Below are 26,058 nucleotides of genomic sequence, written 5' to 3'. Positions count from 1 at the left end.
ACACAGACACACATGCACACAGACACACACACACAGATACACACACACAGACACACACAGACACACACACAGACAGACACACACACAGACAGACATACACACACACACAGATACACACACACAGACACACAGAGACATACACAGACACACACATAGACACACACAGAGACATACACTCACACAGACACACTCACAGAGAGACATACACACACACAGAGACACACAGAAACATACACACACAGACACACTGACACACATAGACATACACACAGAGAAACACACACAGACAAACAGACATACACACACAGACACACAGAGACATACACACACAGACAGACACACACACACACAGACATGCATACACAGAGACATACACAGAGACACACAGAGACATACACACATAGAGACACACACACAGACAGAGACATACACACACAGACACACAGAGACCTACACACACAGACAGACACACGTGCACAAACACATAAGTGAACACACACAAAGACAAGCACACATACACACACAAACTCATGTACAAATGCACATTGGCATATGCTGACACACGTGGAGATGGATGCTGAAACACGCAAGTGTGTAGTAGACACACACACACACAGTCATATACACATATACAGACACACACACACAGACACACGCACACACATACACAGAGACACACAGTGACATACACACACACACACAGACACACAGAGACATACACACACACAGGCACACAGACATACAGACACACACACAGATATACAAACACACAGACATACACAGAGACACACACACAGGCACAGAGACACACACAGGCACAGAGAGACACACACACAGACACACGCACACATGCATACAGACATACTCACATACACACATCTGCACACAGACATACGTGCACACACATGCACACAGACATGTACACACACACAGACACACACACATGCACACAGACACACACACAGACATGCAGACACATTCACATATGCACACATGCATGCACACACATGCATACACAGAGACACACACACTGACACAAACAGATACACAGAGACACACACACAGACACACAGAGACACACACACAGAGACACTTACATGGACACACAGACACACACAGATACACAGAGACACACATAGACATATACACACACAGCCATACACACATGCACACACACACCCGCACACAGACATACGTGCACACTCACGCACATGCACACAGACATGCACACAGACACGCATGCACGCACGCATAAATGCATGCGCGAGCACACACTGATGCACAGACACACACACACACACGCATACAGACATACAGACATGCACACACACACCTGCACACAGACATACATGCACACACATGCACACAGACATGCACACAGACACACATGTACACAGACACAGACATGCAGACACAGACACACACACATACAGGCAAACACACACACAGGCATACACACATGCACACACACATCTGCACATAGACATACGTGCACACACATGTACATGCACACAGACATGCACAGCCACAGACACGCATGAACGCATGCATGAACACATGCGCGAGCACACACAGATGCACAGACACACACACACACACACGCATACAGGCATACACACATGCACACACACCTGCACACAGACATACGTGCATACACATGCACACAGACACACACACACATGCACACTGACAGACATACACACAGACATAGACAGACACACGCACGCACACACAGACATACATGCACACACACCAGCACACAGACATACTCACACACACACACGCATACAGACATACACACATGCGCGCACACATACATGCACAGACACACAACACACACACACAGACACACAGGCATGCGCGCATGAACACACACAGACACATGCGAACACAAGTAAAGACATGAGCACAAACACACAAGTGAACATACACAAAGACAAGTACACATACACACACAAACTCATGTACAAATGCACATTGGCATATGCCGACACATGTAGAGATGGATGCTGCAACACACAAGTGTGCACTCGACATAAATCCATGTCCTAACACACAGTGACAGTCCTGGAGGGAATACACTGTCTGTAAAGCACATCCTCAGGATGTTCATTGAATGGGTTGTCAGACTGACAGAAAGCAGGTGACAGTAAGAATGCTCTGTAACTGAGCAGCACAATCAAAGTGGTTTTCTACAACTGCTACCCATAGGGGATTCAGACAGTACAGGAGGAGACCATTATCCCTGTGCTAGCTCTTTGAAAGAGATACCCAATTCATTCCCTTTTTATTCCCCCCTCCCAACAGTGCTATAAAGTTAATCTTATGATGCATCTATCCAAAATTCCCCTTCCAAAAAAATTCAATTAAATTTACTTTCACTGTTCATTCAGGCAGCATGGTCTTGCATTTTGGAAAGTCAAATTAGCGTGGGGGTTTCATGGTGAATGGCAGGGCCTCAAGGAGTTTAAATGAACAGAGAGATCTTGGAGCTCATGGGGTGCACAGTCCTCTGAAAGTGGAGTCCCAGTAGACAGGGCAGGGCAGGGGGCTTTTGGCACACTGGCCCTCATCAGTCAGGGCAGTGAGTATAGAAGTTGGGAAGTTATGTTGCAGTTGTACAGGACGTTGGTGAGGCCGCATCTGTGTCCAGTTTTGGTCACTTTGTTATAGAAAGGATGTTATTAAAATGGAAAGAGTGTACGAGAAATTAACAAGGATGTCGTCTGGACTCAATGGTCTGAGTTATAGGGAGAGTTTAGGCAAGCTAGGATTTCTTTCTTTGGAGCGTAGGAGACTGTGGGGGGACCTAATAGAAGTGTATAATATCATGAGAGGCATGGATAGGGTGAGTACACTCAGTCTTTTTCCCAGGGTTGGGGAATCAAGGACTAGAGGGCACCAGTTTATGGTTAGAGGGGAAAGAATACAAGGGAAACTGAGGGTCAACTTTTTTACACAGAGGGTGGTACGCATATGGAATGAGTTTCCAGAGGAAGTGTTTGAGGCATTTGGACAAATACATGGGCAGGAACGGTTTAGAAGGATATGGACCAAGTGCAGGGAAATGGGGTTAGTGTGGATGGATATTTTGGTCAGCACGGACCAGTTTGGGCCGAAGAATCTGTCTTCGTGCTGTTGGACTCTATAACTCTATGACAGGGGCTATTTTCCCTGGAGTGTCTCATAGAGGTTTATAAAATCATGAGGGGCATGGATAGTCAAGGTCTTTTCCCCAGGGTAGGGGCGTCCAAAACTAGAAGGCACAGATTTAAGGTGAGAGGGGAAAGATTTAGAAGGGACCTTAGGGGCAACTTTTTAATGCAGAGGGTGGTGCATGTATGGAATGAACTGCCAGAGGAAGTGGTGGAGGCTGGTACAATTATAACATTCGAATGGCATCTGGATGGGTACGTGAATAGGAAGGGTTTAGAGGGATATGGGCCAAGTGCTGGCAAATGGGACTAGATCAGTTCAGCATATCTGGTTGGCATGGATGAGTTGGACCAAGGCTCTGTTTCCGTGCTGTACAGCTCTGTGACTCTATGACTCTATAAGGAATGTGTGATGTGAATATAGGGGAACTGGTGGTTGCATTGTATTTAGGTTTCCAGAAGAACTTGACAAAAGGCCACACCAAAAGTTATTGATGAAAATAAAGGCTTGTGGTTTGGAGGGGGTAACATATTGGCATGTTCGAAAATTGACTGGCCAACAAGAAATGAGATTGGCATAAATGGGTCATTTTCGACCTGGCAAGATGTAACTATGGAATTTACAGAGGTCCAGACTTGGGCCTCAGCTCTTAACAATTTATATAAAAGACTTGGATGTAGGGATCGAAGGTATGGTTACTAAATTTGCTGATGACACAAAGATAGTAAGAAAATAAGTTGTGAAAAGGACATTGGGAAGCTGTAAAGGGATATAGGTAGATTAAGTGAGTGAGCAAACATCTGACAAGTGGAGTATTATACAGTAAACGTTTGATAGGAAGAATGAAGCACGTTGTTGAAATGGTGAGAGGTTACATAGCTCTGAGGTGTAGTGTGAGCTGAATGTCCTAGTGCATGAATCACACATGTTTAGTCTGTAGGTACATGAAATAACTAGGAAAAAGAGTAAAATGTCATCATTTGTCAGGAGGGGAATTGGTTGCACAAGTAGGGATGTTATGCTTCAGTTGTCCAGGGTATTGGTGAGAACACCTCTGGGGACCCTGCTGTAATACTGAGGGAAATGCTGTGTTCCGCATTAGACTTTAATCTGAAACTATCTCTGGTGTTTGCAACAGATCCCACTAGCAACGTTTCAAAGAAGGCAGAAAGATTCTCCCCTCGTGTCCAGACCAATATTTATCTCTCGATTATCATCACTGAAAATAGATCATATGCTCACTTATCTAGTTGCTGTTAATTGATGACCACATTTCTTAAAGTAGTGACCACACTTCAACAACATTTTATTGGCTGTACAACGTTGTCGTAGATGCCAGATAAATGTAAGATTTTTGATTTCTTTTCCCTGTTAAGGATCTGGCATCTATCTTACTCAAGGTCCTTTCACGTAAATTGAGTAATCCCCTACCCTGTGTCCATTCAGAACTACAAAGTCTTCAATTACCCAAATCCGTGTTGAAACCTGTGAAGAAATGTTATTTTTTGCAATGACTTAAGGCATATTTTTACCTTCTTGCTCTGAACATCATTACTCATACTTCCTTCTCAGTTTTTACAAAAAAAAACTTCCTGATGCTTCCCGCTGTTGCCAGGGACAACAGAACCATGTCAGTGGATTGGTTGATTGGTTGGTTGATGAAGGATGGAAGATTGGGATGAGTGTGAGACTGTGACTGGGATTCCCCATCAACATGAAGTGCAGAGAATGGCAGATGATATTTCAACTTACCGATAGACCCAACTAGAACAAAACAGAACAGGTCAAAAATGAATAAACAAACAATAGGGTGATACACAACAATATCAACAACAAAAAGACAGCTTGTGCCAGTTCATGTACCCTTTTGTACACAATGCAAATTTTACATTCTCCATTATCCATCTCACAGTTTCCTCTGTAGTGATAAGGGTGAGAGTTGCCTTTTGACGCAACTCTGAATCTTTGTGGGGCTACTTAAGAATCACTGACTTCTGAAAAATGGTCATCTTGGACTCAAGGCGTTAACTCCGTTTCTCTCTCTCAGATGCTGGCGGGCCTGCTGAGTTTCTCCAGCGACTTTCTGGTTTTTCTGTAAATGAGGATGGGTGAGGTTGATGTGGGATTGGAATCATATCTGGGCTGGAAATGGGTCAGGATGGCAGATTTCTTTCCCTCATTTAGGGGCATAAATGAAACCGTGGAAAATGTTCTCTTCAACAACCATCTGGTCGCTTTGTGGTCACTTTCATTGATTTAAATTAAGAATGTAAAGTTCTTAGATATGGGATTTGACCCCACATTATCTCATGCAATGCTACCATGTTTCTTAGTCTAAGTAAATTCCTGAGGAAGGGCTTATGCCCGAAACGTCGATTCTCCTGTTCCCTGGATGCTGCCTGACCTGCTGCGCTTTTCCAGCAACACATTTTCAGCTAAGTAAATTCACACCTAGACCTGGGTTCAAGCCCCATGCTCAATAGGCGCATAATAATATCCCTGTGCAAGTTTAGAAAATGCCCAAGTGGAGCCTGGAATTTAGAGATCTACATTTTATTATGAGCTCCGCATTTAAGGGAAGATATATTCACTCCAGAGAGAGTGCAGCATACATGCATCAAAAGAACACATTTTAATTCCCTTGAATAAAAAGGGTCAAGGGTGAACAAAACCAGAAATTGTTGGAAAAGCTCAGCAGGTCTAGCACCATCTGTGGAGAGAAATCAGAGTTAACGTCTCAGGTGGAGCACCCCTTCCTCAGAACGTTAAGTCTGATTTCTCTCCACAAATGCTGCCAGACCTGTTGAGCTTTTCCAGCAATTTCTATCCTTGTTCATGATTTACAGCATCCGCATTTCTTTTGTTTTTTTTTAATCAACGTTAAGGGCGATCTGACTTTAATGTTTAAGCTGAAGAAAGGGTGTGGCAGAGTGAGGACCAGAGTTCATTCCCAATGAGGCGAGGAACAAGGTGGCATGGTTGTAAAGTTTGGTGGTTCAAAGGAGATGTTAGGAAGAACTTCTTCACACAAAGGATTGTGGAAATCTAGAACTTTCTCTCCTCCTCCACTACTCCCCCCAAGAAAAATCCATTGTGTCTGGGGTTCAATTGAAATAATTCCAAACTAAGACTGACAGGTCTTTATTGGGTGAGAGTATGCAGAGTTACTCGATGGAGATAAGATATGGGTCAGCCGTGATTAAGGGGCAGCACAGACTCAAGGGGCTGAATGGCCTCCTCCTATTCCCATGTTCCTCTGGAATCAGGTGCCCTACTTGCCCTCAACCTCCAATATCCAATAGGAAAGAAGATCAGGTTGCACAGCCTGGTCCTAATCGGTGATCCAGGTGAGAATCTTCCTTCGAGGGATGAGAGATGTAAGGAGGAGGGTGAGGGAATTGGGGGTAGAGGCAGTGAGGAGGGGTGGGGTGTGAGCGCGGGAAGAGGAAGAAGCAACATAAAACACAGCTGGAACTTGCAGTCCTTGCTGACTAGCTTTGCTAAGAGAAAGTGAGGACTGCAGATGCTGGAGATCAGAGTCAAGCGTGTGGTGGTGGAAAAGCACAGCAGGTCAGGCAGCATCCGAGGAGCAGGAGAATCGATGTTTCAGGCATAAGCCCTTCATCAGGAATGACAAGCTTAGCTGCTTGATTTATTTCACGAAGTGAAAATTCTGGCGTTGGACTGGGGGTTGGGGAGGGGGGGGCAGTGGGAAACAAAGTCAGAAGTCACACAACACCATGTTATAGTCCAACTGGTTTATTTGAAATTGTAGAAATACAGAAGATAGAAGTAGGAGAAAGCCATTCGGCCCTTCGAGCCTGCTCCCCCACTCATCATGACCATGGCTGATTGTCCGACTCAATACCACACCCTGCTTTCTCCCCATAACCTTTGATCCCATTCACCCCAAGTGCTGTATCTAGCCACCTATTCAATACATTCAATGTTTTGGTATCAAATACTACCTATGGTATTGAATTCCACGGGCTCACCACTCTCTGGGTGAAGAATTGTCTCCTCATCTCTGTCCTAAATGGTCCGTCCAGAATCCTCAGACTGTGACACACCCACCATCAGGAACATCCTCCCTGCATCTACCCTGTCTAGTCCTGTTAGAATGTTATAGGTCTTTATGAGAGCCACCCCTCACTCACCTGAACTCGAGTGAAAACAGTCCTAACCTAGTCAACCTCTCCTCACAATCAGTGTGCTCTGAAAGCCTGTGATTTTAAACAAACCTGTTGGACTATAACTTGGTGCTGTGTGACTTTGATTTATTTTCTTTCCTTTGCTCTGTTCCAAGTGGCCAGTTGCTTGTGATTTAGTTTCATGTGGAGTTTGGAGGTTATTGGCTGATCTGGAGCTTACCTCAGTACAGTGAGCCAAAAAGCACGTTGAAACGGCTGCACACATGGCTGGATTGTATGGCCGTTTCAGAGCTGAGCTTGTTAAGAGCTTAGAGGCACGAGTGCTCTCACAGGCTCGAGATTGGTCACGTATAATTAGGCAAACAAGAAGAGGCACAAGTACATCAAACAAGAAAATCAAAAGGGTAACTTGAATGGATGTGAGACAGAGGTGCCTTTTCTTTCACTGACCATGCACTGTTTGTAGCACTTAAAATAACCAGCCTGCAGTCTCTTTTCGATCAGTGTCTCTTCATGCCTGTCATGACTTGCCCTGCAAAGCTACAGTTCATACAAGCATCTCTCTTCCTCTTAGCTTGCAGCTATCTGATAAACATGCAACTCATTGTTTGGTTTCAAATGTATTGTCGCTGCAGAATAGATTTAATTAGTTGTATTCACCACACCTAACAATTGCCTGCTCAATGAATTGACAAGTGTTTCTGTTTCTGTGGCTGGCTGTTACAGCATGTTGTGCCAATGTCGTTGGGTGCTGGGATATCTACGTTGCATGTGTCCCTGTGTGTATTTGCCCCTAGGCAGTCCCCAGGTGACAAACAGGTTCCATTCCTGAGTATGTTGATTTGTACGCAAATCCGGTCACAATACAATGTATAACATCCATTTGTAAGTCCAACTGAATGTTGTATTAAATCCCCAACATTAATAATAAAAAGGGATCTTGGTTGTAAGAATGAGCATTTCTAAGTCAGGCATTCATAAATTAGAAGTTCATAAGTCTGGGACAACCTGTATTCTGCATCAATGTGTCCTGTTTCCTTTTTGTATGCTTTACATTTGTATGCATGGTTTGTGCTGGCTGTGCATTTACAAGCACGTTTGGTGTTAGAATGCATGTTCGATCGTTATAAGGAGAGGTGTGGGCTTGTGTGTGTTTTAGGTACACGTGTGTTTTGCATTTGCCGGTTGGGTATACTATCTGTTTGTGTGTGTATTTTCCTCTCCTCCCTCTGCGGAATTGCAGTCTCGAGGATGTCCAGCTCCGAAAGCTCAACGGAACCTGTTCACCTCAGTGGATGTTGAAGGGGAAGGAGCCATCCTGGCCTCACAGATTTTTGGGTTGTGTTATTTCTCTTTTTTTCAAGAGTTTTAGTTCTGTGCACTGAAAGCAATGAGATCAGAGGTGCCTCCCATTGTCCATGTGTAGCAGCATGTTAACATGGGGCTCTGACAGCACTTTTTCATGAGGTGGGACACAAAGTCTCAAAACTAGGAGGGCTCCCTTTTTGGAAGCTAGGAATTAGTTGATCTCCCAATGTAACTGTAGGGAGTTCCACCCACCACAACCGAGAGCCTTGAGGCCAGCGACAGTAATCCCAGCAGCTGCGATCAGGAACTCTCGAGTTTTTAGTCTCTAGGACAATGAATTAATTTTTAAGAAATGGTTGATGGGGAAAGCAAAGACACCTCATGCATTAAGAAAGGAACATCATCGTCATCTACCACAATGATCATCATAATGTATAGACATGGTTAACTAAATGCTGAAAAATGTGTTGCTGGAAAAGCGCAGCAGGTCAGGCAGCATCCAAGGAACAGGAGAATCGACGTTTCGGGCATAAGCCCTTCTTCAGGAATGAAGAAGGGCTTATGCCAGAAGCGTCAATTCTCCTGTTCCTTGGATGCTGCCTGACCTGCTGCGCTTTTCCAGCAACACATTTTTCAGCTCTGATCTCCAGCATCTGCAGTCCTCATTTTCTCATGGTTAACTAAATGTAGGCAAACCGAGAGTGACTCTGGCTGTGACTCAAAAGAGGTTAAAATGGGACAAGCAGCCATCATTAGACAGATTTCAGAAGAAAGTAACATTCAGGGATGTCATATATTAGTAGTTTGAGTTACAGTGAGTGTTTGGGGGAAACCAAATGGTGTCTATGTCTCTCCACTACTAAGGGGTTTCTACACCTCATATCTGAGCTTGTTGGAGATACACTGAGAGAAACTGATCACTCTCTCAAACTCTCCAACTACTTAATCAAACTCTCCACTACTGCTGAGAAGGGAGATGTGTTGTTGTGGTGTCTTTATCAGAACCAATGCAACAATGCCAGTCTCAAAAAAACATAACTGCTTATACTACAGGAGAAAGGATGCTGATTGGTTGGCAGTTGACTCTGATTTGTCAAAGTGTTACCATGGCAAAAGTAACTAAAGACTTGAAGGTTTGAGTGAAGTTTTGTAGCTCGAATGCTGGTTGCCACAGTTATGGGTATGTTCGCCGAGCTGGGAAGTTGATTTCCAGACATTTTCTCCTGTCTAGGTGACACTGTCAGTACTTTGGAGCCTCCTGTGAAGTGCCGCTGTACTGTCTCTTGTGGAATTTATTTGGTTCCGTTCATCTGCTTCTGGTTGCCGGTTCTGGTAGTTTGTTGCAATAGCCGGTATAATGGGTCGAGGTTTATGTGATTGTTGATGGAGTCCGTGGGTGAGTGCCATGCTGCTAGGAATTCTCTGGCTGTCCTCTGTTTAGATTGTCCTATGATCGTTGTGTTGACCCAGTCAAATTTGTAATACTTGTCGTCTGTGTGTATGGCTCCTAGGGACAGCTGGTCGTGGCGTTCAGTGGCTAGTTGGTGTTCACGGATGCTCATTGCTAGTTGTCTGCCTGTTTGATTGATATAGTGTCTCGTGCGGTCTTTGCATGGAATATTGTAAATTACACTAGTCTTGCACATAATGGGTATAGGGTCTTTCGTCCTGGTGAGTTGTCACCTGAGCGTGGCTGTCAGTTTACGGGCTGACATAAATCTAAGTGGTCGGAGAAGTCTGGCTGTTAGTTCCAAGACAAGGACCACAAATTTGACTGGGACAATACCATGATCATAGGGCAAGTTAAACGGAGGACTGCCAGAGAATTCCAAGAAGCATGATACTCACCCACGGACTCCATCAACAAACACATTTACCTGGATCCACAATACCAACCACTGCAACAAACAGCAGGAACCAACAACCGGAAGCAGCAGGAACGTAACCAAATAAATCCCAGGAGACACAGGACAGCAGCGCATCACAGGAGGCTAGACAGCACCGAGGATGTCACCCAGAAAGGGGACAAAACATCTGCAAATCAACTTCCCAGCTCAACAAATATATCCACAACTACGGTAACTAAAGACCCCTCATACTTCCTGATAAATAAAAAAAAAAGCCCAGACCACAGACATGTTTTGTTTGCAGAGAACAATCCCTTTGTATGAATAGCTGCCATTTCTGTCAAGTGCAAATGAGACATTTTACAATGAGCCATATGACTCAACTGGTAATTTAAAATTAATCCAGTTCTAACATTCGACTTCAAAACCCACTACAGCTGTGAGCAAAATTTAAATTCAATTTAAAAACCTGGAATTGAAGATCTCAGTGAAGACAAAAAAAAACTATCATCAATTGTCATAAAATCCCATCTGGATCATCACTGTCCTTTAGGGAAGGAAACTGCCATCTTTACCTGGTCTGGTCTACATGTGACTCCAGACCCACAGCAATGTGGTTGACTCTTCATTGGCCTCTGAACTGATCTTAGCAAGACCCTCAGTTTCAAGGTAACGAGCAATGGGTAACAGTTGCTGGGCTTGCCAGTCTCACCCAACATCCCATGGTGATGTGTAGAAGGTTTTTACTATTGAGTAACCCTGGGGTTTAAGTCCCATATGCTTCAGAGGTCAATAATAGCATCTCTAATCAGGGTAATTAAAAATATCGATCATTGAGTGAAGTCCTCACACCCCAGCCCCTTTCCATTTACTAGGAGCATTAAACTCTCCTGTCTCCAGTAACCACCAATCTGCCTGGCTGATTCTGTTAGAATGTCCAAGCATTTCTCCTTTGCAGGGATTGGCAGCTGACTGGAAAGGAGAGCTGAAGGTGAATTTAAAATGAGATCCAATGCTCAAACTGGATTTTAAGTGCAGGCATCTGCATGACAAGCACAGTAATATAATCATGGTGCCCCCCCCCCCCCCCCCATCCACCCCTCTCCAGACTGTTTCTGGTGACACCTGTGACCTCTAAGTCAAGGCACATTTGTTCTCAGTGAGGCAACACACAGTCTGCAAGACCATGAATTAACACCCTCAGCCAGAGTACTGAAGGTAAATTGCAAATGTTTCCAAGTCATTCCACAAATGGAATGAATTGTTTATGTATCTGTGCCTCAATCCTATCAGGTTGGATCTCAGACCTTGTATATTCTCAAGGGTCAAACTTATCAGTCAGCAAAACTTTGTTATGTCTCATTTCCTTTGAGAGGAATAAAGGAAGCTGCAAATAAACACACAAATAAATCTCTCAACCAGCAAGGAAATGGTACATTTCGACATAACATTACAACTTTGTGTTCACATGGTAAGAAAGATAGGCCTTGAAGCCTAAGATCAAATGTTTAATGCTCAGGGTTCAGGGTGTAGTCTGAGGCCTGCTTTAAGGATAGCCAGTTGCTTCGGCCCAACCAGTCCACACCGACCCTCCAAAGAGTAACCCACCCAGACCCATTTCCCTCCAACTAATGGACCTAACACTACGGGCAATTTAGCATGGCCAATTCACCTGACCTGCACATCTTTGGACTGTGGGAGGAAACCGGAGCATCAGGAGGAAACCCACGCAGACACGGGGAGAATGCGCAAACTCCACACAGACAGTCACCCGAGGCTGGAATCGAACCTGGGCCCTTGGTGCTGTGAGACAGCAGTGCTAACCACTGAGCCACCATGCCACCCATAACCCTTGATCCCCTTGCTACTCAAGAACCTATCTATCTCAGTTTTAAATATACTCAATGACCTGGCCTCCACAGCCTTCTGTGGCAATGAATTCCACAGATTCGCCACTCTCAGGCTGAAGAGAGTGTTAGAACTGCTAGAAATTAGTAAAAAGGTGGTATTGGAGAAATTAATGGGAATTTCTTTTTTATTTATTCATGGGTGACATTGACTGGGCCAGCATTTATTGCATTAACCCAGCTACCTTTGAGAAGGTGACTGTGAGCTGCCCTCTAAACCATTGAAGCCCTTGGAGTCTAAGGAGCTCACAGTGCTGCTAGGGAGGAGATTCACTAACCTGCTTCGATTGGCATCAGGGATACAGGCTAATGTGAGAACATGCTAATGATGTAGATGATCAGTTGTGATCGAGACTGGCAGAAGAGGCTGGAGGGGCTGAATGGCCTCCTTCAGCTCTGTTTCCTTTAAGCTGTAGTGAGATTTGATCTTCAGGCCCACTATTAGTGGTGAGATCTTGGAAAATGTTCATATTACAGAGGAGGAGGTTCTGGATGTCTTGGAATGCATAAAAGTGGATAAATCCCCAGGACCTGTTTAAGTGTACCCTAGAGCTCCTTGGGAAGCTAGGGAAATGATTGCTGTGCCCCTTGCTCAGATATTTGTATCATTAATAGTCAGGTGCTGGAAGACTGGAGGTTGGCTAATGTGGTGCCACTATTTAAGAAAGGTGGTAAGGGCAAGCCAGGAAACTATAGACCGGTGAGCCTGACATCGGTGGTGGGCAAGTTGTTGGAGGGAATCCTGAGGGACAGGATTTACATGTATTTGGAAAGGCAAGGACTGATTAGAGATACTCAGTATGGCTTTGTGCATGGGAAATCATGTCTCACAAACTTGATTGAGTTTTTTGAAGGAGTATATTCCTGGAAATACATCCAGGCAAGTTATTTGGGTGGAACTGAGAAATAAGAAAGGGATGATCACCTTATTGGGATTGTATTATAGACCCCCTAAGAGTCAGAGGGAAACTGAGAAACAAATTTGTAAGGAGATCTCAGCTATCTGTAAGAATAATAGGGTGGTTATGGTAGGGGACTTTAACTTTCCAAACATCGACTGGGACAGCCACAGTGTTAAAGGTTTAGATGGAGAGGAATTTTTTAAGTGCGTACAAGGCAATTTTCTGATTCTGTATGTGGATGTACCTACTAGAGAATGTGCAAAACTTGACCTACTCTTGGGAAATTAGGCAGGGCAGGTGACTGAGGTGTCAGTGGGGGAGCACTTTGGGGCCAGCGACCATAATTCTATTCGTTTTAAAATAGTGATAGAAAAGGATATACCAGATCTAAAAGTTGAAGTTCTAAATTGGAGAAAGGTCAATTTTGACGGTATTAGGCAAGAACTTTCAAAAGCTGATTGGAGGCAGATGTTCGCAGGTAAAGGGACGGCTGGAATATACTTTCCAGAGAAAGTATATTCCTGTCAGGGTGAAAGGGAAGGCTGGTAGGTATGGGGAATGCTGGATGACTAAAGAAATTGAGGGTTTGGTTAAGAAAAAGAAAGAAGCATATGTCAGGTACAGACAGGATAGATCGAGTGAATCCTTAGAAGAGTATAAAAAAAGTAGGAGTATACTTAAGAGGGAAATCAGGAGGGCAAACCAGGGACATGAAATAGCTTTGGCAAATAGAATTAAGGAGAATCCAAAGGGGTTTTACAAATATATTAAGGATAAAAGGGTAACTAGGGAGAGAATAGGGCCCCTCAAAGATCAGCAAGGCGGCCTTTGTGTGGAGCCACAGAAAATGGGGGAGATACTAAATGAATATTTTGCATCAGTGTTTACTGCAGAAAAGGATATGGAAGATATAGACTGTAGGGAAATAGATGGCGTCCAGATTACAGAGGAGGAAGTGCTGGATGTCTTGAAACGGTTAAAGGTGGATAAATCCCCAGGACCTGATCAGGTGTACCTGAGAACTCTGTGGGAAGCTAGAGAAGTGATTGCTGGGCCTCTTGCTGAGATATTTGTATTATCGATAGTCACAGGTGAGGTGCCGGAAGACTGGAGGTTGGCAAATGTGGTGCCACTGTTTAGGAAGGGTGGTAAGGACAAGCCAGGGAGCTATAGACCAGTGGGCCTTACCTCAGTGGTGGGCAAGTTGTTGGAGGGAATCCTGAGGGACAGGATGTACATGTATTTGGAAAGGCAAGGACTGATTCGGGATAGTCAACATGGCTTTGTGCGTGAAAATCATGTCTCACAAACTTCATTGAGTTTTTTGATGAATTAACAAAGAAGATTGATTTGGGCAGAGCAGTAGATGTGATCTATACGGACTTCAGTAAGGCGTTCGACAAGGTTCCCCATGGGTGACTGATTAGCAAGGTTAGATCTCATGGAATACAGGGAGAACTAGCCATTTAGATACAGAACTGGCTCAAAGATAGAAGACAGAGGGTGGTGGTGGAGGGCTGTTTTTCAGACTGGAGGTCTGTGACCAGTGGAGTGCCACAAGGATTGGTGCTGGGCCCTCTACTTTTTGTCATTTACATAAATGATTTGGATGCGAGCATAAGAGGTACAGTTAGTAAGTTTGCAGATGACACCAAAATTGGAGGTGTAGTGGACAGCGAAGAGAGTTACCTCAGATTACAACAGGATCTGAACCAGATGGGCCAATGGGCTGAGAAGTGGCAGATGGAGTTTAATTCAGATAAATGCGAGGTGCTGCATTTTGGGAAAGCAAATCTTAGCAGGACTTATACACTTAATGGTAAGGTCCTAGGGAGTGTTGCTGAACAAAGAGACCTTGGAGTGCAGGTTCATAGCTCCTTGAAAGTGGAATCGCAGGGAGATAGGATAGTGAAGAAGGCGTTTGGTATGCTTTCCTTTATTGGTCAGAGTATTGAGTACAGGAGTTGGGAGGTCATGTTGCGGCTGTACAGGACATTGGTTAACCCACTGTTGGAATATTGTGTGCAATTCTGGTCTCCTTCCTATCGGAAAGATGTTGTGAAACTTGAAAGGGTTCAGAAAACATTTACAAGGATGTTGCCAGGGTTGGAGGATTTGAGCTACAGGAAGAGGCTGAACAGGTTGGGGCTGTTTTCCCTGGAGCGTCGGAGGCTGAGGGGTGACCTTATAGAGGTTTACAAAATTATGAGGGGCATGGATAGGATAAATAGGCAAAGTCTTTTCCCTGAACTAGAGGGCATAGGTTTAGGGTGAGAGGGGAAAGATATAAAAGAGACCTAAGGGGCAACGTTTTCACGCAGAGGGTGGTACATGTATGGAATGAGCTGCCAGAGGATGTGGTGGAGGCTGGTACAATTGCAACAGTTAAGAGGCATTTGGATGGGTATATGAATAGGAAGAGTTTGGAGGGATATGGGCCGGGTGCTGGCAGGTGGGACTAGATTGGGTTGGGATATCTGGTCGGCATGGACGGGTTGGACCAAAGGGTCTGTTTCCATGCTGTACATCTCTATGACTCTATGACTCTGAGTAACAAAGAGGATGGATAAGGGCAGAGCTGTGGACGTGATCTATATAGACTTCAGTAAGGTTTCGACAAGGTTCCTCTTGGGAGACTGGTTAGCAAGGTTAGATCTCATGGAATACAGGGAGAACTAGCCATTTGGATACAGAACTGGCTCAAAGGTAGAAGACAGAGGGTGGTGGTGGAGGGTTGTTTTTCAGATTGGAGGGGTGTGACCAGTGGAGTGCCACAAGGATCGGTGCTGGGTCCTCCACTTTTTGTCATTTACATAAATGATTTGGATGCGTGCATAAGAGGTACAGTTAGTAAGTTTGCAGATGACACCAAAATTGTTGGTGTGGTGGACAGCGAAGAGGGTTACCTCTGAGTATACACACACACACAACAGACAGACAGGCCCATGCACACTATGCACACACTACAGACAGACATTGTGAGTTCAACATCCTACTGTGGAAAGTACAACAGAAGTGCAGCATTGTCAGTGGTGCCACCTTCCGGATGAGAGGTCTGCCCCCTGCAGGTAGAATTGTGATGGGACTTATGCTGTGGAGAGGAAAGGAAGACCAAAAGGGAAGGCAAAGGGTTGGGGGTCACCTGCCGGCCACCAGATTTCCATAAGATCATAAAACATAGGAGTAGAAGTAAGGCCATTCGGCCTATTGAGTCCACTCCACCATTTAATCATGGCTGATGGGCATTTCAACGCCACTTACCAGCACTCTCCCTGTATTCCTTAATTCCTTGCGAGATTCAGAATTCATCAATCTTTGCCCTGAAGACATTTAATATTCTGGCCTCCACTGTGCTCTGTGGCAATGAATTCCACAGGCCCACCACTCTCTGGCTGTAGAAATATCTCCTCATTTCCTATCTAAATTGGCCCCTCTAATTCTGAGGCTGTGCCCACGGGTCCTAGTATCCCCACCTGACGGAAACAAAATCCCAGCGTCCACCCTTTCTAAGCCATGCGTTATCTTGTAAATTTCTATTAGATCCCCCCTCAACCTTCTAAACTCTAATGAATTCAATCCCATGATCCTCAGCCATTCATCGTATGTAAGACCTACCATTCCAGGGATCATCCGTGTGAATCTCCGCAGGACACGCTCCAGTGTCAGTATGTCCTTCCTGAGGTGTGGAGCTCAAAATTGGACACAGTATTCTAAATGGGGCCTAACTAGAGCTTTATAAAGTCTCAGAAGCACACCGCTGCTTTTATATTCCAATCCTCGTGAGATAAATGACAACATTACATTTGCTTTCTTAACCATGGACTTAACCTGCAAGTTAACCTTTACAGAATCCTGGACTAGCACTCCCAGATCCCTTTATAGTTTGGCTTTATGAGTTTTCTTACTGTTTAGAAAATAGTCCGTGTTTTTTTTTCCAAAGTGCAAGACCTCAAAGTGCATTTACTCACGTTGAATTTTATCAGCCATTTCCTGGACCACTCTCCCAAACTGTCTAGATCCTTCTGCAGCCTCCCCACTTCCTCAGTACTACCTGCCTGTCCACCTAACTTCATATCATCAGCAAACTGCACTAGAATGCCCCCAGTCCCATCATCCAGATCATTAATATATAATGTGAACAGCTGCAACCCCAACACTGAACCTGCGGGACACCGCTTGTCACCGGCTGCCATTCCGAAAAAGAACCTTTTATCCCAACTCTCTGCCTTCTGTCAGACAGTCAATCCTCAATCCATACCAGTAGCTCACCTCGAACACCATGGGCCCTCACCTTGCTCAGCAGCCTCCCATGAGGGAGACTTCCCTCGTGAAGCAGATGAGTTTTTATATTTGATAGTGGTCATCATTAGGCTAACTTTCTAATCCCACATTGATTTAAGTTTCACCATGGTGGGATTTGAACCCACATAACTCGAACTTTAGTTGGGACAATCTGCATTACCAGCTCATGGACATTTCTACGACAGCACTGCCTGATGGATGGAAAGGTAAAGCTGTAATAAAGGAACAAAGCATTCTTCCAGAGTAAGTGTTTGTGGCAGAATCATGAGGGCCTCTGTTTGAATGAAGCAGCATGAAAAACGAGATTCAGACCAGCACACAGTAAAACAAAGGATTGAGAGCTGATGCTCTGAAATTGCTGAACTCATTGATGAGTCCAAAAGTCTGGAAAATGCTTAATCAGAAATTGGAATATTGCCCCTTGATCTGGAATGCGAAAGCAGACAAAGGCTAGAACCATGACAGGTCAGGTCTAATACTGATATGGTCCCGAAACTGGTGCTCGGGGCGGGGGGCGCGGGGGGCTCCTATTGTCTGCCGTTCTAGCTTCTATCTTGCAGATATTGAGCATCAACGTTCCACACTTCTTTGACCCTCTCACCACACATTAAGACCACTTCTTTCCCCGCCCAGAGTCATATTCAACATGATTCATAGATTCCGTACAGCACAGATAGAGGCCATTCAGCCCATCAAGTCTGCACCAACCCTCCGAAGAGCATCCCACCCAGACCCACCTTCTGACCCCATCCCCATAACACACTGCATTTCCCATGGCCAATCCACCTAACCTACACGTTGTTGGACGGTGGGAGGAAACTGGAGCACCCAGAGGGAACCTCTTGCACAAGGAGAATGTGCAAATGTCACACAGTCCCCCGAGGGTAGAATTGAACCTGGGTCCCTGATGCTGTGAGGCAGCAGTGCTAACCACTGAGCCACTGTGCCGCCCACAACACTTGTGGGATGTGAATGTCACTAGCTGACCAGCATTCACTGCCCATCCCTAGTTAGCTTTGAACTCAATGGCTTGCTGGGTCATTTCAGAGGGCAGCTAAGAGTCAACAATGTTGCTGTGTGCCTGGAGTCACATATAGGCCAGACCAGGTAAGGATGGCAGTTTCCTTCCCGAAAGGACATTGATGAACCAGATGGGTTTTTTTTCCAATAACAGTTTCTTCATTCCAAAACTTTTTTTATTGAATTCAAATTCCACCGTCATCTGTCACAGGATTCGAGCCTGGATCCCCAGAACACTAGTTGAGTTTCTGGATTAATAATCTCACGACAACACCATAGGGCATCGCCTCTCCACTGATGCTGCCTGATCAACTGAGCAGTTCCTCTATTCTGTACTTTGAGATTTCCAACACCTGTCATATTCACTTTCTTCCTCCCTTATGGTTTAGCCAATAACGACCCCTCCAGCAACTTCACAGAAAGTGTTAGTCTGGTCTTTGGCACATTGCAATGTTGTGGGAACTTGCTAAGTGCACTTTAGCTGCATCATATTCTACACTACATTGTGGTCATAAAGTTCTTCTTTGGTTGTAAAACACTTTGAGATGTCCTTCAGTTGTGACAGGCTATAATTGTCGTCCTTTTTGTTCCTGAGACACCTGCATGCAGAAACACAGAGAAGCACATGCAAGCAGACATGCACACAAACAGAGACTGAAAGAGCCGGGCAGAATGCTGAGAGTCTTGCGTGGTTACTGAATGAGATCACACCTACAATCAGAGCTGATTAGTATCTGCGATAAGTAGTTGATTACAGGATAGAAAGATGAGAGGTTTGTAGCCAGACTCAGACTGCCACTGATAGGAATCTCAACTTCTATCAGCAAATACTGAAGCAAAGTTACAATAGTTTAGAAATCAGCCTGGTTCTCCCTCTGCTGTGTGCGTGCGTGCCTGAGTATACATGTGTGTGTCTGCCTGAGTGTACACGTGCATGTGTGTGTGTAAGTCTGAGTGTGTATGCATGAGTTTGTGTGCACGTGTGTGTGTGAGTGAGTGAGTGTAGTCTTGAGTGGAAATGTCTGAGTTTTTGTATGCATGAGTGTATCTGGGTGTGAGTGTACATGTGTGTGTATGTGTGTAGTGTATGTCTGTGCATATATGTTCATATATGTGGTGTCCAGCAATGGGTGCATGTGTGCCTATGTGTGTATCTGTGCATATGCCTGTGCTTGTGTCAGAGTGTATACGTGTATATATCTTATACGTGCCTGTGTTTATATATGCGTATGTATATGTCTGTGTGTGTGCCTGTGTTTGTATGTGTGTGTGTGTGTGTGTGTGTGTGTTGGTGTGTGCGTGCATATGTCTGTGTGCCTGTGTGATTATGTGTGTGCATGTAGCTGTGTGTGTGTCTGTGTTTGTATGTGTGGTGTGTGTATATGTCTGTGTGCATGCCTGTGTTTGCATGCGTGTGTATATTTGTCTGTGTGTATATGTCTCTGTGTGTGTCTGTGCTTGTATACCCGTGTGTGTCTATATATCTCTGTGTGTGCTGTGTTTATATGTGTGTGTATATATGCCTGTGTGCGCTGTGTTTGTATGTGTGTATGTATATATCTGTGTGTGTGTTTGTGTTTGTATGTGTGTGCATATATGTCTATGTGCGTGCCTGTGTTGTGTGTGTATCTGTGTGTGCCTGTGTTTGTATGTGTATGTGTAGTTGTCTGTGTGTGTGCCTGTGTTTGTATGTGTATGTGTAGTTGTCTGTGTGTGTGCCTGTGTTTGTATGTTTGAGTATGTATGTCTGTGTGTGGGCCTGTGTTTGTATGTGTATGTGTAGTTGTCTGTGTATGTGTGCCTGTGTTTGTCTGTGTTTGTATGTATGTCTGTGTGTGTGTGCCTCTGTTTGTATGTGTGTGTATGTATGTCTGTGTATGTGCCTGTGTTTGTTTTTCTGATGTTTTCCTACACTCTCACACTCTGTATAAGTGTGACTCTCTCAGTTCTCCACCCTCTCTTCTCCTGCTGCCCCGCCATTGCTTTCTCTCTCTCAACCCTTCTTTGTGCTCTCTCTCTTCCTCTCCCTCTCTTCCCTCCCTCTGCTGTGGTCTCCCTCTCTGGTTATCACTGTCTCTCCCTTCCTCCGATCAGCCTTTCTTTCCAGCTGTCCTTTCAGTTGCTCTCTTGCTCTCTCACCCCCATGCTCTCATGTTTTTCTGCAGCTTCCTCTCAGTTTGTCTCTCTCTTTCTGCCCTATTAGCCTCTCTTTTCTCAGTATCCCTTATTCCTTCGGCCTTTCCATCTGTTCCTTGCTCTCTTTGTGACTTCCTCACTCAGTACTCCCAGTTCCTTCTCACTCACCCCCTCGCCCCCTTGCTCAGAGTCACGTCTGTCACTTTCTGTCTCTCTCTTTATTGCTTTGTGCTCCCACGTTCCCTCTCTCAGTTTAATGGCTTTAGGAGACTGTTGTACCGTACTCACCGTGCACCGTCAGTGTGACCGAAGTCTCAGTTTTCCCCACCATGTTCTCGGCCACACATGTGTAGGTGCCCACGTCAGCTGCTGTGACATGTCGAATGACCAACGTATTGCCTCTTTGGATCTCGGACCTGTTGAGCAGATGAGAGACAGATCAGAGAGGCTGGAGAAAATCAACAGAGACGATGAAGTACAATACGTTCCTACAGCATCTCTCATTGCCAAGGGACACGTTGGTATTGCATTTTAGTAAAACAAACAAGGGAAGGACTCATACAATTAATAGTAGGGCCCAGGGTAGTGTGGTAAAACAGAGAGACTTGGAGGTTCAGCTACATAATTCTTTGAAAGTTGTGTCACAGACAGACAGGGTGGTTAAGAAGGCATTTAGCACGCTTGCCTTCATTGCTCAGACCAATGAGTAGAGGAGTGGGACGTCATATTGAGGTTGTACAGGACATTGGTGAGGCCACTTTTGGAATACTGTGTGCAGTTCCAGTCACCCTGCTATAGGACGAATATTATTAAGCTTGAGTGGGTTCAGAAAAGAGTTACCAGAATGTTGCTGGGAATCATAGGGAGAGGCTGGGACTTCTTTCACTGGAGCGTAGGAGTTCGAGGGATGACCTGAAGAGGTTTATGAGATCATAAGGGGCATAGATAGGGTGAATGACAAGAATCTTTTCCTTATGGTGGGGGCGTTTAAAACTAGGGGGCACATTTTTAAGGTGAGAGCAGAAAGATTTGAAAAGGACATGGAGGGAAACATTTTTACACAGAGGGTGGTGTGTTTTTGGAATGAGCTGCCAGAGGAAGTGGTGGATGCAGGTACAGCTCCATTTAGATTGGCAGATGAACAGGAAGGTTTTGGAGGGTTATGAGGCAGGAGCAGGAAGGTGGGACTAGTTTAGTTTGAGAACATGATCGGCATGGACTGGTTGGACCAAAGGGTCTGTTTCCATGCTGTTTGACTCGATGATATCCTATTCGGCAGGCGGAAGAATTGGCTGGAGAATGTGTTGGGGGAGAAGATAGGATGGATAGGGGATGGATAGGGTGAAGAGTTCATCACTGCTCTCCAGGAACAGGCCAGAACTAAAATATTGTTTGGAGAAGTTTTCCCACTCCTGTAGTACATTTGCACTCCTTTTAAACAAAGAGATAACTTGCAGTTCTCCAGGTCTGCCGAAACCACCCCTGAGGTGAAGGCAGACTGCAATGGACAACACGTAGCCCAGTTCCACTCTCATTCTCTCGGACAGAGGGGGGTCCATGAGGGATTACAGAATCAAAGGATTATTACAGTACACAGGAAGGCTAATCATTGCATTGTGTCTGCACAGGTCTATCCCTTAGTACAAATCTCCTGACTTTCCCATCTCCCTGCACCCTACTCCAATCCAAATAATTATCCTTTGTCCCTCTTGAATGCCTCATTTGAAGATGAATCCACCACATTTCCAGGCAGTGCACTCCAGACACTAACTGCTTGCTGAGCATCACCCGTGCTTCATTTTCACAAAACTTTTCATCTATGTCCCTCTCACTCTTGTTCCTTTCATAAGCAGGAAGAGCTTCTCCTGATCTAATCTGGCCAACCACTCGGGATTTTGAAAACCTCTATCAAATGTCCTCTCAGGCATCTCACCTCCAAGGAGAACAGTCCCAACTTTCTCAATCTATCCTGGTCCGAAAACCGAAACCAATTTAAACACAGACACACTAATTATTACCTTCTCCTTATGAGGTTTATACACTCCATGCTAGGAGATTTCTGCACTGTTAGAGGGTCAGTACTGAGGGAGTGTGGCACTGTCAGAGGGTCAGTACTGAGGGAATGCTGCACTGTCAGAGAGTCAGTATTGAGGGAGTGCTGCACTGTCAGAGGGTCAGTACGGAGGGAGTGCTGCACTGTCAGAGGGTCAGTATTGAGGGAGTGCTGCACTGTCAGAGGGTCAGTACTGAGGGAGTGCCGCACTGTCAGAGGGTCAGTACTGAGGGAGTGCCGCACTGTCAGAGGGTCAGTACTGAGGGAGAGCCACACTGTCAGAGGGTCAGTACTGAGGGAGAGCCACACTGTCAGAGGGTCAGTATTGAGGGAGTGCTGCACTGTCAGAGAGTCAGTATTGAGGGAGTGCTGCACTGTCAGAGGGTCAGTATTGAGGGAGTGCTGCAGTGTCAGAGGGTCAGTACTGAGGGAGTGCCGCACTGTCAGAGAGTCAGTATTGAGGGAGTGCTGCATTGTCAGAGGAACAATGCTAAGGGAGTGCCGCACTGTCAGAGATTCAGTACTAAGGGAGGACCATGCTGTCAGAGGATCAGTACTGAAGGAGTGCTGGAGGGTCAGTACTGAGGGACTGCCGCACTGTCAGAGAGTCAGTATTGAGGGAGTGCTGCACTATCACAGGAACAATGCTAAGGGAGTGCCGCACAGTCAGGGAGTCAGTACTCAGGAAATGCTCAGCTTTCAGACGTTCAGTACTGAAGGAGTGCCGCACTGTCAGAGGGTCAGTACTGAGGGAGTGATGCGCTATCAGAGGATGTAGTTTTGAAGATGGGAGATTGAATAGTGTCAATGTTTGCTCTCTGAGATAAATCAAAGAGTGTGGAGTTTTCACTTGGTTTACCCTCAGCAGCCAGTTTGGTCATTATGACATTGTTGTTTATGGAAGCTTGCTGTGCTGTGCTTTCTGCATTCTGACAATGACTAGAATGCAGACAGTACTTCATTGGCATTAAAGGACCTAGGGATATGGTGAGGTTGAGACAGGCGTTATAGCAATGAAAGTTTGAATTCCTTCTGTGGTTCTCCTTGCCGAGAGCAGTGAGAGCAGTGCACTGCCTCCCGGTGTTATCGATAGCCATGTTAGTCCTGTTGGAAGCTGCTCCTGTACCTGCTTTTTGGCAACAAGCCGTCCTCCTTCCTCCAGTGTACTGTCGGAGTGGGGTCTCCCCGCGCCTCACACTTAAACTCAACCGTCTCATCCACCAGCTGGACCTGACTACTTGGCTTCTTCACAAAGGATGGGCGCTCTGGGGAGAGAACAGACGCAGCATCAGAGCCGAGAAAGCATCCTCCAAACTACCACAGACAACCCCAAATAAAAACTGAAGCATCCACTCAGCAGGTCACGGTGAGAACCGAGAGGCTTAATGTTTCGGTCGCAGGTAGAGAGGATAGTGAAGAAGGCATTTGGTGTGCTTTCCTTTATTGGTCAGAGTGTTGAATACAGGAATTGGGAGGTCGTGTTGCAGCTGTACAGGACATTGGTTAGGCCACTGTTGGAATATTTCGTGCAATTCTGGTCTCCTTCCTATCGGAAAGATGTTGTGAAACTTGAAAGGGTTCAGAAAAGATTTACAAGGATGTTGCCAGGGTTGGAGGATTTGAGCTACAGGGAGAGGCTGAACAGGCTGGGGCTGTTTTCCCGGGAGCATCGGAAGCTGAGGGGTGACCTTATAGAGGTTTACAAAATTATGAGGGGCATGGATAGGGTTAATAGACAAAGTCTTTTCCCTGGGCTGGGGGAGTCCAGAACTAGAGGGCGTAGGTTTAGGGTGAGAGGGGAAAGACATAAAAGAGACCTAAGGGACAACTTTTTCACACAGAGGGTGGTGCGTGTATGGAATGAGCTGCCAGAGGAAGTGGTGGAGGCTGGTACAATTGCAACATTTAAAAGGCATCTGGATGGGTATATGAATAGGAAGGGTTTAGAGGGATATGGGCCATGTGCTGGCAAATGGGTTTAGGTTAATTAGGGATGTCTGGTCAGTACAGAGGAGTTGGAACGAATGGTCTGTTTCCATGGCGTACATATTTATGTCTCAATGACTTCCAGAGGTGAATTCTGTAGGGATTCAATAAGGTAGACAGAGGGAAGATGATTGTAGTTATTGCGGAAACCAAACCATGGGTCATTAATTTTTTAATATATTAAGGTTTCATGAGAATGGGGTCTGCCATTATTCTCATTTATATTTATAGATCAAGACTGAGGTATACAAGATTGTGAGGGACATGGACAGAGTGGATAAGGAGCAGCTGTTTGCTTAGTTGAAGGGTCAGCCACAAGGGGTCAAAGGTTCAAGGTGAGGGGCAGGAGAGTTGGGGGGGGGGATGTGAGGGAAAGCCTTTTTACCCAAAGGGCGGTGACAGTCTGGAATGTGCAGCTTGGGAGGGTGGTAAAGACAAATGGCCTCATATCCTTTAAAAAATACCTGGATGAGCACTTGGCATGTCATAACATTGAAGATTATGGGCCAAGTGCTGTTAAATGGGATAAAATTGAAGGCTAGGTGTTTGTCCTGTGTCGATGGGCTGCACTGTTTGATTGCATGATTCTATAAATTATTATCCATCCCTAATTGCCCGGAGGGCAGTTAAGAGTCAACCCCATTTCTGTGCGTCTGGAGTTACATGTAAGTAAGTCAGACAAGGTAATGATTTCCTTCCCTGAAGGACATTGGTGACCCAGGTGACCCAGGTGACATTTTAAAACCATGGTTACCATCACATTTAGCTTTTTATTCCATATTTTTATCGAATTTTAATTTCACCATCCGCCATGGCGAAATATTCCCAGAACATTAACCTGGAATTGTGGATGATTGGAGCGGTGGTACTCCCCCACCTGAAGTACTGTGAACAGACCTTGGCACCACAACCAGGAAGGATAGATTAAGCTTGGAGGAAGAACACCTCATCTTCCGCCTTGGGAGGCTAGAACCACAGAGCCTTGACATTGAATTCACCATCTCCCAAATCTCCCCACCCCCCCACCTCATCCCAGATCCAACCCTCCAAGTCAGCAGCACCCTCTTGACCTGTCCTACCTCTCCATCTTCCTTCCCATCTATAGAGTCCTAGAAAGGATCTATCTCTAACCCTCACCTATTTCACACATACACGTTGATCCATGGTGACCTTATCTGAAGGGACAGGGTTGGTCTGTAAACATACATTGAGGACCCCCAGCTCTCACTCAGCACCCCCTCTCTCCCTCCTCCACTCTCACTGATGGAACAAACTGCTCCCCCCCCAACA

The 26,058-nt window shown here is 45.4% G+C and overlaps 1 protein-coding gene across 5 annotated transcripts in view; it reads right to left on the bottom strand.

Moving 5' to 3' along the window:
- robo1 (roundabout, axon guidance receptor, homolog 1 (Drosophila)) overlaps positions 1 to 26,058 on the bottom strand; it is a 768,177-nt gene that overhangs the window by 94,751 nt on the left and 647,368 nt on the right. For all 5 annotated transcript variants that reach the window (XM_087992440.1, XM_087992441.1, XM_087992443.1 and 2 more), the window contains 2 exons: positions 23,909 to 24,047; positions 21,018 to 21,145 (listed from right to left, as the gene is read on the bottom strand). In XM_087992440.1, coding sequence (XP_087848566.1) covers positions 21,018 to 21,145; positions 23,909 to 24,047 — 267 coding nt within the window. The remainder of the gene's footprint in view (positions 1 to 21,017; positions 21,146 to 23,908; positions 24,048 to 26,058) is intronic.

This window comes from Chiloscyllium plagiosum, unplaced genomic scaffold (assembly GCF_037043375.1).
Source record: "Chiloscyllium plagiosum isolate Xiang-an unplaced genomic scaffold, Cpla_swu_hap1 HiC_scaffold_12, whole genome shotgun sequence".
Lineage (NCBI taxonomy): Eukaryota > Metazoa > Chordata > Chondrichthyes > Orectolobiformes > Hemiscylliidae > Chiloscyllium > Chiloscyllium plagiosum.
Note: the sequence above shows the minus strand (reverse complement) of the source record. Positions and strands in the feature narration are given on the sequence as shown.